At 36.7% G+C, this 13,575-nt stretch overlaps 1 protein-coding gene across 3 annotated transcripts in view; it reads right to left on the bottom strand.

Moving 5' to 3' along the window:
* The window catches only part of LOC140149195 (uncharacterized), a 37,565-nt gene extending 30,240 nt beyond the window's left edge, over positions 1-7,325 (bottom strand). Inside the window, exons 1-4 of one of the 3 annotated variants that reach the window (XM_072171405.1) lie at positions 6,824-7,325; positions 3,903-4,159; positions 2,275-2,407; positions 86-226 (exon numbers count right to left, since the gene is read on the bottom strand). In XM_072171405.1, the coding sequence (XP_072027506.1) occupies positions 86-226; positions 2,275-2,407; positions 3,903-4,159; positions 6,824-6,875 (583 nt within the window). In that variant the 5' untranslated portion in view covers positions 6,876-7,325. The remainder of the gene's footprint in view (positions 1-85; positions 227-2,274; positions 2,408-3,902; positions 4,160-6,823) is intronic. The other 2 variants (XM_072171404.1, XM_072171407.1) reach the window with 2 other exon arrangements.
* Positions 7,326-13,575: the final 6,250 nt, after the last annotated feature.

Genomic DNA, 13,575 nt, shown 5'->3' with positions numbered 1-13,575 from the left:
TTAAAATGAACAGTTGAAGACCTAAAAGAATCAACAAGAGCCAGGTCTGCATCAAAGCTGACATTACACAGTGTTGGCCACTTACCTCTAACACATTTGTGTCCATCTGCTGCTAAGGTCTTGCCTTCACCACATCCACATTTGTAATCACCAATAACATTGATGCATTTTTCACTGCATTTACCACCTGCACCTCCAAAGTTTGATGGAATGGAGCATTCATCAACTGAAAAAGGAGAGGAAAACTATTAATAAAGTATATTTTTTGTCTGCATAATAAGTTTTCCAGCTTTGAGGAGAGCTGAAGAATGGGCGACACATCTCGGATCATTCTATTATTGATAAGGACTGTGAAAGACTGAAAAACATACAAAACAGTAGCAGCAGACAAAGAATCATAGTTGTTGAGGGTTTGCAAGCACTGGCTTATATGTCCATCCATTTGAGTTTTCTCAGTATGTTCCCTTGGATGAAATTGAGCAACCTCCTGGATAAGGAATTATTTCTTGGTTTCCATGTATGGCCTGTTAAGATCTGAACATGGCTGCAAGTAACTTACTAACTAGATAATAGATAAGAGGAAAATCTTAAATATGTGACCATCCAGCACAACTGAGCCCTGAAGTCGCCAATCATCATTTTTGAGATATTCAACCAAACTATTCTGCTTGAAATTAGCTTTAAAATGATGTATATCATGTCTATAGTACTTGACATTTAAGTGGTGAAAAATAAATAAAACAGTCAATAAATCCTTTGTTTCCTATTGTTTATTGTTAAGTTCAATGGAGCATATCTCAATAGTGGCACTGGCGACATCGGGGCTCAGTTGTGGTGGATGGTCACATATGTGCTTGTATAAAATTGTTGAAGCATTTTTGAGTAAAAGTTGATACCAAAAAAAAGTGGCTAATAAAAAATATTAATGTGCATGAAAAATCTGCAGGTCAGAAGAAAATTATTTCGGAAACCATCCTGTAGGCCTATTAAATATTTCTTTAATGTGCATGCATGGTGCGAAAGTCGGAAGTAAAAGGAGGTCGGAAACCTTCTTGTAGGCTTATTCTTTTGCACCAAAAGAGCTATTAAATAGTTAACTAAATACCTTCAGAAGACATAGCATTAGGTGGTTAATAAAGAATATTAATGTGCATGAAAAATCTGCAAGTCAGAAGAAAATTATTTCGGAAAGCATCTTGTAGGCCTATTATATAATAATTTTTAATGTGCATGCATGATCGAAAGTTGAGAGAAAAACGATGTAGTCAACCACTTTAACAGACCAAGAAAGTGGTCAAATGATACCAGTAATTCAGTCGGTAGTCTAATCTTGCAACTGTTTATCTTTTTATTATTTTGGTCAAAATTCTGGAATTCCGTATTTTTTTGGAGGTGACCGTACTACCGTATTTTTCACGTTTTACCGTACAAAATACGGTGAAACCGTACTAGTTGGCATGTCTGCTTTCCCCTTCCCTCCCCCATTCCCCCTCAATCAATGTTGGGGAGACTGGAGAGCCCAATGGAAAAAGTGCTTACATCAACATTGAACTGTGGGAGAGGGGTGGCGATTCACATTTAGTATGCCAGAGTGTGCCAACATTAATTACCTTGATTGTAGGTTATCAACTTTTGCTTACAAATGCCTTATGAAATCTGAATTCTTGAAATTTTGTCTAGTCTGATAATGGCTTTAGGGAGGCCCACATTTCTGAATACATTGTAGCTCTGAATGATCAAGCTAAACTGTTTTTATGATCTGGGCCATTGCAACTGCTTTTACACAACCTGAGACATTGGGGGGTTCATGTGCATTGTAAATCACCAAAGTATGAGCTCTATTTTGATCATAATTAGTAAAGAACTTGGCATGCCAGTCTCCTACTCTACCCCATGGAGTGACTGGGGTTAAATATATAGTATGCAAGTTTTTGAGCTATAACCATTTTCTAGTAATGTTATATCGATAAAACACATTATTTAATACAGCTGAATTTAATAGTACACAGAATATGTCTGTGTGCCAGTCATTTATCTGATCCACCTATGTGACCATTTTCTGTTTTAAACTATTCCTTGCCACATTCCATTACAACATCGTGTGATTTTGAAAATAGGAAATAACAATAGTACATTCTGGAGCCTAGGCTATGTTGAATTTGAGCCAGATCTGGCTTTCAAATTAAAATATGTTGCACAGGTCTATTTCTATCTAATTTCCAACTTTCAAATGGAGATGGCATCAATTCTGAACTGAAATGGTGGGTCACTTACCATCACCCTCATTGAAGGCTCTTTGACAGCATGTCTGGAATGCATGGTTGCAGAATTCACCCAATGTTTCCATTTCACATGGTGCTCCATCATGGTATGCCATCAGACCAAGTTCACAGCAATTACAACAAGCCTGTAGAAAGGAAGAATAACAATGAATGCCAGTGAACTTTGATTTCCGTAATGTTGTACTTAGCCTTTTTTAGAGTGTATTATTTAATTTTAAGAATAAATGCCAAAAGTAATGTGTCCCCTCTCCTTTTAACCAGCCAAAAATTACTCCCTCCCCTTTTTGGCTTGCTAACAAATTCTTGGGGCCCCATTTTACCCTCCCCCTTTGAGCTTGATGTCATGAGTTTAAATTCCCTGCATCTTCAACATGCTGTGTACTTAATAGGCAAGGCTCTTCAACCCTATTGCCTCGCCCCACCAGATGTACAAATGCATGGGTACTGGCTTCATTCAACGCCGGGAAGGTAACAGACTCGCTGTGAAGGAGGTGTACATAGCGATCCCACTCACCAGCATTTCAAGGCAGAGTCTGGCCAAATCGCTTCGTTAGATAATCCCCTTTACCCTTTACTTTAACAACATTAATGCAAACACAGGGTGGTGTTCTTGGGTGATGTAATTTTTACCAGTGAAAAGTTTACATGTGGATTCTATTCAGCCATGTCATGATTATGTGACTGGTTGTCCTTTGGTTATTCCCCTTGGTCTGTCATGGCATGGGGTAGGGGATATGTTAAACAGGCATTTTAACATGGTCATCTTGAATGACAACCTCACAATCTGGCCCTTGCAGCTACTGGGGCAATTTACAAATTTTCATTTCTTTTAGTTCATTCCAAATAAAGCTGTCAATATTTCGTATTGAAGATATATAGCCTACATTTTTTTTTATCCCAAAAGACCTAAAATTTGTAGGTCTTTTTGGATAAAAAAATGAATATCAGCAATACCAAAGTTCAAAATTTCCAAATGATGGTCGGCTTTTCCTCCCATAAACTTTACATATCATTTGATTTATAAAGTTAAGTACATATTATTTAATTTATAAAGAGGATTTTTAAATGGCAAAAATATCAATTTTTAATAATTTGCCATAAAATTGCAAATTTTATAAAATCAAAATTATTTGATATCATCAGGACATTTCTCGTATTCAGAATGCAATTTGACATGTCTGATGTGCTCTCAGGTCCCACAAAAATACTGTGCAAACATCGCTGTACGATCCCTTAAAGGAGGATTTTGTGATCCTAGCATCCTCTTTTTATGACATTTTTCAGTAGATATCCACAAAAAAGGTTATTCCCAAATTTTCAGTGGATTCCGATTTTGCGTTTGCGAGTTATGCATGATTATGTGTATTACACTGCTCCATAGGACACTGTTGTAATTTCGTTCTGGTATACCAGAACGAAATTCAAATTTGACGATATTTGTGCTAAACGTATTAATCTGCAAGAAATTTTTGGTACATAAATATTATGTAGCTAGAGGTTTCCAGTGGTATAAAAATCTCAACTTTTTTTGTGAAAAGTGGGAGGATGAGGCTGTGGATCACGAAATGCCCTTTTAAAGGGCAATTGACAGCCTTAATTCCAAATCATGCTTGATATTACCTTTTCTACTTCATAGCAGTTATCAGATTGAATACTTTCACAACTTCCATAGTTAGATCGTTGTAATAATCCATCTTCACACAATAATTTTGGTGTTTCGTGGCTACAGCAACCTGTTGCTATGTAAATACAAGCAGGTCTGTCTACCTCCTGGATATCAAAGAGTGGAAAGAACTCCAAGTCACTGCACACGCCATCCTGGGCTGCATATTGCCGGCCCATATCACAGCACACTCCTATTACATCTCGTAATGCTCCTGAAATTTAAAAGCATAGATGGTAAAATAAATATGGATCTTTACTGGGATTCTTGAACAAGCAAACTGTGAAGAGGCCATCCATATAAGAGCTCTTGCTCATCTCTCCATCAAAAATACAAAATTAGACTTTTTTTTTTTTTTGTTAAAATCCCATACCCGGGACTGTTTAAAATAAATGTTTTGGATATTGGCCTTATTTTTTGAATTATTGACCAAATAAGGCTAAACATGGGAATTTGTGGCTAAATCTCCTGGGTCAATTTGGAGTTTTTGACTTGACTTGACTTGAAATAAAATAAAAGATAAGTGAAATGAAAATGTATGTCTTCTTTACGGTACAGTTTTAAAATACTCTATAGATTTCAGTTTTTCCAAAATAATTTGCCATCCGAGTGAAAAGATCTTTGGGACACTTTGTACATGTACACACCCCTACATCCATACCAATATATCCCTTTTCATGTTGACAATCAGAGGGAAAAAAATTAGGCCAATTTCCCTCTCAAAAGCACTGATGGCCCAATTTTGACAAAAATTTGCTGGGTGTTTTAGTGTGAAAAGGTATATTGATGGGTCACAAAATTTACTTCTGAATAGGTTGAGAGAAACAGTCCACATTGACATGGCACATCCCATACTATAGGCCTGTGTTACACCTCCCCTCATCTGACTGAATCCACTATCAGTGATTATATAATGATCATTGGCTTAGGAAGATTTTCAACATGGGGGGGGGGCTGAAAATTGACAAATATTTGGTGGGCCGCCTGCCCCCTTGCAGTCTGAAAATTTTGCAAAATATAGATCACAAACACCCATTTTCCCTCTATTTTATCAATTTTTAACTTAACCTAGATTATTGGGGGGTTGAAAGGTATTCCAGCCCTGCAGTCTGCACCGAAATTATTGAGGGGCTGAGCCCCCCCTGGTTCCTAAGCTTATGATGATGTGATAAGCCCAGGAAAGATATCCCCAATGTAAATCCTGCACTCCAGCTCCAGTATGAGCAGGGATATCTTGTGTCCCTGGTGTGAGCAAATGAAGGCAGTGCACTTTTCAGTTCTCACTCAGTCATCTGGAAGTGATGATCATGATAGGAGGTGGATAGGCCTTCAAATGGCCTGTGGCAAGTGTGTCTATTTGATAGGTTAATTCCAGGTCAATGGTTTGTAAGCCATTTTGGAAGAGGCAGGCAGTTATACAAGGTATGATCAGAAGAAATCATTCAGGTTTATGCATATTAAAAGAAGGCCTATGGTTTTAATATGGCTTCCATGATCATGATTATTTATTTGTAGTTTATGATTGGAGCAAAATCAGACCAAAACTAATCTTAAATAAACCTGGTATCGTCACTTCCTATTCAAAGGTGTATCATCAGGCATAACACATGATAGTTCTAAAAGTCAAAAATACCCCCCTTTTGTGCAGTTTCAAGAACATTTTCAGCATTTGTTACCCCTATTTTACACAAAAATGGGTACATATTTCAAATTTGCCAATACCCGTATTTTTTTCATCTGAAGTCCACTTTTACAACATAAAAAACACCTGTTCCGATTCATTTTCTTTTCCATTGTCCTTTTAATATAGGCCGGGCATGTCATTAATAAAGGCGACAAAAAAAGTCCTATGGAATAAGCGGCCAAACTGGGCAATCTCTATAGTGACGTTAGCGATGTAAACAAAACCCCTGAAACAAACCGAGTGAATTGCTGAATATTAGGAAGGCAAAAAAGTTTCACGAAAGTGAAATCCGGAAATAAATTGAGCAAGAAATAAGATTTCTAGGGATTGCAACATTCTCATGATTAACATTTAGCACCTATTTTTTAATTTCGAGTATAATGTTGTCAAAAACAACCCTATTTTTGAATATTGCAAACATTTTATGTTTTGCGAACATAGAGTAGAAATAACCCCTTTTTTGCGACACATTATCAAGCCTGTTCAACAATAATATTATAAAAAGGCCAATTTATTAATTTACATTGGATTAATAATTTCTTTTGGGGGGGGTGGGATTCCCAAAATGTGAACTCCCCACCCCCAAAAATATGATCGTTGGGCTTCACCCTCTAAACATTTTCGTTTTGGGGGCTATGTTGAACCATGAAAAAAAGAGTCCTTAGTTAATCATATATATTTTTGTCCACCAGGGGGGCAGCAACATATGTTAACCATGGTTTCTGGATTTGTCAGCCTCATTCATGGGATAATTAGAGACATACTTATATCCCACCATCATTTTGATGTCAGATTTTGTGTTTCTTAAGATTGCTTTCATGTTTGTTCATGCTTGCTTCATGAGCATGCATGCATAGGCCTATAAGTTTGTTCCAATGCACAAATCTGAATTTTTATGAATTTTGGGATGTTTTGGTGTAAATTACTCTTCATGATTTGATATTTGACAGATTACAATGGTATGTGTTTAAAATAAATCAAATGTAAAATTATAAATAATGTCAATAACCTGGGATTTATTTATATCATCATCTAATAATATATGACACATGGCACATACATGTCACACAGGTCAGGTGTCTGCATTACTGTTTGCAAAAATACCCTACCACCACTATGAAAATATCCTTTACACATGTATTAAAAATGTTTATTATAGGCCTACACTAAAATACAGTTAGTACTGCAACTCACCTTGAGCAGAATATATGCATCCCAAGAATATGAAAGTCACAATCCAATTCATTGTTCTGTCTCAGCACAACAACTTTTCATAAAGCAAAAATTGCACAACTTTAACTCCACCAATAACCAATGTACAGGACAAACTTACATCAACACTAGGTTACGTGCTGCTCTCTGGATTGTCCCTTGCCCTAGAAAGCTTCTAGTAAATGATTCCTAACAAGATCCACTTAATCCTGTTGTTAGATTACATAAAATCAAGCACACTACAACGAAATAATTCCAAGTAATTCCAGGTTCATGCAAGTTTCCAAATTCACTGAGTCTGGACATAGATGTGTAAGAAAATACAATTTCCTTATCTTGTTGCATCACCTCTTACATTTCTGCTCTCCCAGTAAGCTTTTGTAGCAAACATCATTATTAACCTGGTTTTCACAATAATTTTGTTGGCAATATTTCTGGTCCTGATAATGAATCTTCCACAAAACAGGTGGTGTCCTATTGCAGCTCAACCACAGATTGGTTCCTACTGGGACTACTACATTTTGTTCAGGAGGTAAGTTCTACCTCCTACACATTGTGAAAAACTTAAAATACATAAAGTTTCCTGTGTTGTAGAAAGGAAGGGCACATTTCACACTTCATTATTAATTAACCACATATATTTGCATTGAAGTTACCACTTTTGAAGTTACAAACTTACCAAAGTGTTGTCTTTAATTGTCCTTGCATCCACATTCAGGTTATGGTTTGGTTAAGTCCAGCAAATTGAGTAATGGTCCAACAATGACCCTGAACGCTAAAACTCTGGTTCTTCAATCAGCCCCTACACTGAATGGGATGATGACAAAAGTCAAGGCTAGGCCAAGTCAAAATATTGCAAAAAGTGAACTACTTTTTTTCTCAAGACCTTCAGTACAAAATATGCAAAGATTTAGATCACATAGTCCAATTCATAAACCATCTTTTAATGTTTAGAATTTTCTCTTCAAAAAGATACAGTAAAAGTGGAAATTTTCATGCTGCATTTATTTCCGCGCTTTTCACGTTCCAAGCTGCTACCGCGAAAATAACATTACTCGAATATATTTCTTTTGTGTAGGCCTATAGCCTCAATGTAAAAAGGAAACTTATAAGTTTAAGAATTGCCAATTTAAAAACAGGGGGAAAAGTTCAAAACTGGCAAAGCGCAAAAAATTAATCACACAAAAATTTCCACTTTTACAGTAATAGGCAAATCATGGAAGAGAACTTCCATGGGCAAATCTAAATACTGTGCAAAACCACCTTTAATATAAAAGGAATAGCTAGAAATGTATTCACATCCCCGGCCATCCCCTCCACATTCCCCCATATTGCATGCCTACATGTACCTCTACAGGTAGGCCTATACACATCTTTATTCTGGAAAGTGATTAAACTTTAGGCCTATATATCTGCCAACCAACCATGGTATATCCAAAGTATACTTTGGTATATCAAAGTATGTTATTGTCCCACAATTAGAAAATACAGGTTGGTCCTACCCACCACCAATCCATGTGATTATTTTAGATCAAGCAGATCATCCTGGATTGAACCCTGGACTTGATAAAAGTGTTCTAGTTCAAACCTATCAAATTCATAACAGTATTTTCTCTCACTTTTTAAAAGCCAAGTTCAGGTCATCCAAGTTCACATCTTCATGTAGAATTGTTGCAATGCTTCCATCCCAGCATATAAGACAGTTTACTCAGCTGATAGCCATTGACATATTCTCAGCTATTTCTCCATTTGTAAGGATTTACTACAGATTACTAGATGTTCCCTTGAGAAACAAGCTGGATACTACATGTATTGCCATCAAGTTTGCAGTGGATACTTTACACCAGGATGCAGCCTAGCCAAAAAGTTAACTTGGACTTTTGTTTCCTCCATTGCATAAAGAAAATAATATTAATGTAGACCTATCTATTACATCCAGAATATTTTTGCATTGTTTTTTGTGCAGGGTTACTTTGACCCTGATACATCTTCTGGCCTATTCATGTGCTTGGAATTCATCAGAATGTCACTATTTCTACATTTGTGAAAGTTTGTCTCAAAAACTTTTTTGACCAAACCCCAAAGTCAGAATATTAGAGATGTAAAAGGCGCTTGGCCAGACAGTTGAACGAGTGCTTTTAAAATACATGGGGCACAATTTGGAACATTCAGCACTTGTCTGGGGATTAGGCTACTAGAGTATCATGTACTATCTCCCCTCACCTAAAAAATGTTGCGCTCTTTTTATGTCGAAAAACACATATAGCAGAGATGTAACTTTCAGGAAATTTCCATAATAAATAAATCTGGAAATGTAAAAGACACAAAGAAGAAACCCCCCATAAAAAGGGTAGCTTTTTTGACAGGAATAAGCAGACTATGATGAAATTTGATCAGTTTAGCCATCGAGCATTTATTCAAGGAGGAAATAGGAAAAGTGATTCCGCCCAGGAATTAATTAAACCCAGGACCTCTGGACTATGCGGTTCTGGATTCAGTTCCCGGGACAGGGTCGGATCCAGGAATTTTTGATAAAGGCGCCTTTTGGTCGATGACGAAAAAAAATGTGTTAAAGGGGTTACCCCTCGAAAACTCAACGGTTTTGGCCCATTGTATGCTGTGCATGGCGAATTTGTTCCTTTTTTTAATTTCTTACAATTTTGTATTTTTAAGTTACGGCGCCCTTTGCTAGTCAAAAAATAGAGGGGGCGCGTGCCGGCTGCGCCCCCCCCTAAATCCGCCCCTGCGGGACGGGATAACTTTTCCTATTCTTCCTTTAATAATTGCTCAACGGCAAAACCGATCAACTTTCATCAAAGAAAAAAAAAGGAAAAAACTTTTCTTTTTTTTTTTTCTTTCACATTCTGGATTTTTAATGGAAAATTTCTGGAATCCATGAAATTTTCTGAAAAGTTCTAAGTCTACTTATATGTGGTTGAAGGTGGGCAACTCAATTAACAGTCTTTCCCCCTCCCCCAGCTCTATCATGCCCATCAAATTTTGAGATTTTGGCCAGCCCAGTAAGGTTTGGTATATTTTAATCTATGCACATCAGACGCTGCGATTAACTTATTTCTTTTCCCCTGCATGCATGCAAACATTTATAAATGGCATGATACAAAATAATGTATTCATTTTTGGACATGGCCCAACATTTCAACTATATAAATTTTATACATACACTGTAAATTCAGTGGTATTGCAATCATTATATCCTGATGCCAAGTTTTACATGACTTTCTTTTCTATGGGAAGGTGTAACTTTACCAACATTGTAGCGGAGGCCTTGATTGATTTCAATTTTGGCATTTAAATATTGATATTTCATCATCATCATCATATCATATCAAACTTGATTCATCTTGCAGCATGAAATCTACATGTCTGTACATACAGTAAGCCAAAGAATTAAGGTACAGTGGAAACTCGTTAATACGAGATCGCCGGGGCCGGCATGTTTAGCTCGTATTAAGCGGAGTTCGTTTTAAAAGTCAGATGCCAAAAATGTGTCAGAAGAAAGTCGGCACAGTGAGACTGTACGAGCGAAACGTCATTATTTTATATACTAGATAATTTGCAGCTGCCATTGCAGGAGCAATGTCACAGTTCCCTCGATCGTTATGATCATGATGATAGGCTAATGTTCCTTTTGATTTTCGGTAAGAGGCATTTTTCTGTGGCGTGAGTGTACTCGGAGGTCCTTTTGCCCTGGTCTGGTTCTCCTTGCACTGATTTGTACGTATAAGAGTGCAGCAGTTGCATTCGAAGTCATGCTTTGAGTTTTCGTCACTTTTCGAACGAATATTTTGTCAACTCCTGACATGATGTACCGGTACATCATAAATCCAGCTTGAGAAATTAGCTCGTTTTATCCGTCGTAAAAACAATAGAAAACAAAAGCTTCGACTGACAGTAAGTGCTCGTATTATGCGGATTTCATATTATTTACCTCGTATTAAACAGTTTCTTTTGTGCAGTAAATAATAGGGGAAAATTGGGACCACGTGTGTCTGTTCGTAGTAAGCGGTTTCTCGCATTAAGCGATCTCGTATTAACGAGTTTCCACTGTACTAGTTGTGTTCACCCCTGTGTATCCTAAATAAAGACAAATATGTCAAAATTAAAACAAGCAGCCAATACCTGTACTCTTTAGCTCTGATTCAAGACTTTATTTTGTTGAAATTGGCTGAAAATTAAAGAACCAGTGATCTAAAACCTATTGAGACAAAATTAAAAGTTGCACTTTTGTGTTCTAACCAATGAAAGCCTGATGCTAGTTTTAACATGCTAATGGAAGCACAGCGCTAGTTTCCTTGTACGTGAACACTTTGTGTACAAATAGGCATGCAATGGAGCAAACTGCAACTTTTAAATTGGCATCTTCCTTGGTTTTTTGGATGGTCGTGTCTTTATTTCTTAAACAATTTCAACAAATGGGATCTTAAATTCAAGCTAAAAGATGCAGCTGACATATCTTTGTTTAGGATATACAGGGGTGAATATAACTGGTATCTTAATTCTTTGGCTTACTGTAGTAAAAACATTACATATTTTAATAATACAACATCAAACAACGATGCACACGCAAAATAAGAAAGCTGGACTCACTAATTGCTTTGCAAAAGTTGTGTGTTGTTGCCAAGTTCGCACAGTGAAGTGACTACATGTAATCATTTTGTTTTTTCATAAATGTCTTGGGGGGAATCATGGTTGAACTACAGGGTGTCCCAAAAGTCGTGATACCATCTTGAACATTTATAACTCTAGTATTCAGCAACCTACAGCAAATATGAATGTGTCTTTGCATAGAAAAACTTCCACAATTAGTTTGACACCAAATTTGACATACAAACCCCTGGTTCAAACCTACAGAGATAATAATAAATAAACTATGGTTAAACATTTGGGCATATTACACCAAAAACAATACAATAATTTTGCAACATATTTCCAGATCCCAAGTATCTACTACCTCCTCTCAACATCTGTACTAATTTATCTCCATTCAAATATTCAAACGCAATATCAAACAGTTCTCATATTGTAATAATATCAAAGACTATCAAGATGACATGCAACACAAAGAAATGTGCACAAATGCTTTAATTTGGTTCACAAACCAGGCCAGTAAAAGCTATCTTCTTAAGTTAAAGATTAAGTCAACTTTGATCTTCAGTTGGCGCTTCATCATCAGTATGACGAGGGCCATGGGTGAAAGTGCTATTTGCATTATACCCATTGTTAGTTCGGATATTCTATTAATAAAGGATTTTGATCTATTATCATTAACTATATCATAACAGATTAAGATAATGATTTTCGTCGAAATTTCACAAGTAAAGAAAGGGAAGAGAGAAGTTTTTACTCTTTCCAAATAAGCATTATGATTTCCCCTCGGCCAATCCGAGATATGACAGTTCTAAATGGTAGCAAGACTTTTGGGACACCCTGTATAATCATGCTTCAATATGTACAGACTTCAGTTTTTAACTTTTGTGAACTAACATAATTATAGGGACACAGACAATTGGTGGAATTCTCAGAATTTCCATCTCTTTAAACTGTTTGTTGCATATTTCCATCTTTAGGTGGGGTGAATTCAGGCGACAATCCCTGACTGTGGCTCATCAGTTTCCTTGTTTGTAAAAAGTAGACTTAACCTAGGCCTAGATAATTTGTCTCCGGGAATTTGTCATAACATGTGCTTGTTGTTTTAGTACTTCACATACACCAGGTTTACACAGGGTAAGCTTTACAACTTACAAGCTCTAACAGAAACACACAAAATGTTTTATTATTATGTAATCGAAGTATATGATGTATAATGTACTCGTGCAAATGTATTCGTCATGGAGTGCATGCAATTATCTTGACTAATGCATTACACTCAGTTCATTATCCCCATCATATTGGATTGCCACATTTTATTTTGCATGGATAATAACTAAATAATAAGTGCCCCCTAAAATTTACGTAAAAGTCCAGAACTGGCTTTACATGAACTAAATTGATAGCATCAACCCCCCAATTTACCCATCAAAACTGAACTCAAAACAGATATCTGAAGAAAGCTTTTTATTTGCAAATTTTGGGCATGAGATTGATTTCCATTAGAGGGAAGGAACAGAGTGATGGCCTCATGCCCCATACTTTTCTATAGGCCATTGAGATCTTTTGCTTAGGGGCTGTGGAATAATTATGAGCCCTGGGGAGGGTAAAATTGGGGAAGGGGCAAGAAATTTTTGGTGAGCAGGAAGGGGGGGGGAAGCAATTTTTGGCAAGCCGAGGGGGGCAAGTGATTTTTGGCACACATTCTTCGGGTGCCTTTTAAATAAAACGCTCTAGAAAGGTTTAGGAAAACCGTACGGAAATGCTTAAATATGCAAATTTTCCTGCTCGCAACATGTATATAGACCATTTAAGGTTTGCAAATTGAGATCCCAAAAATTTGGCATGTGCAAGGGGGGCAAAGATTTTTGGTGGGCTGTTCGGAAATTTCCCCCCGGCTCATAATTATTGCACAGCCCCTTAAAATATCAAAGTGGAACAATTCAACTCAAAACTCTTTTAGTGAAAGGTAGAAAACACCATGAATAATATCAGACCACCCACCTGTAATTAAGATTGACAAATGATTTCAAAATATGTTTACATTTTGCACAAATGAAATTGATCAATTGATGAGGACAGATCGGAGATATTATTAGACCAATTGATAAATGGAAGAATGCAAT

The sequence above is a fragment of the Amphiura filiformis genome, chromosome 3 (genome assembly GCF_039555335.1).
Source record: "Amphiura filiformis chromosome 3, Afil_fr2py, whole genome shotgun sequence".
Classification (NCBI taxonomy): domain Eukaryota; kingdom Metazoa; phylum Echinodermata; class Ophiuroidea; order Amphilepidida; family Amphiuridae; genus Amphiura; species Amphiura filiformis.
The sequence above is the reverse complement of the archived record's forward strand: the minus strand, read 5'-3'. Positions and strand labels throughout refer to the sequence as shown.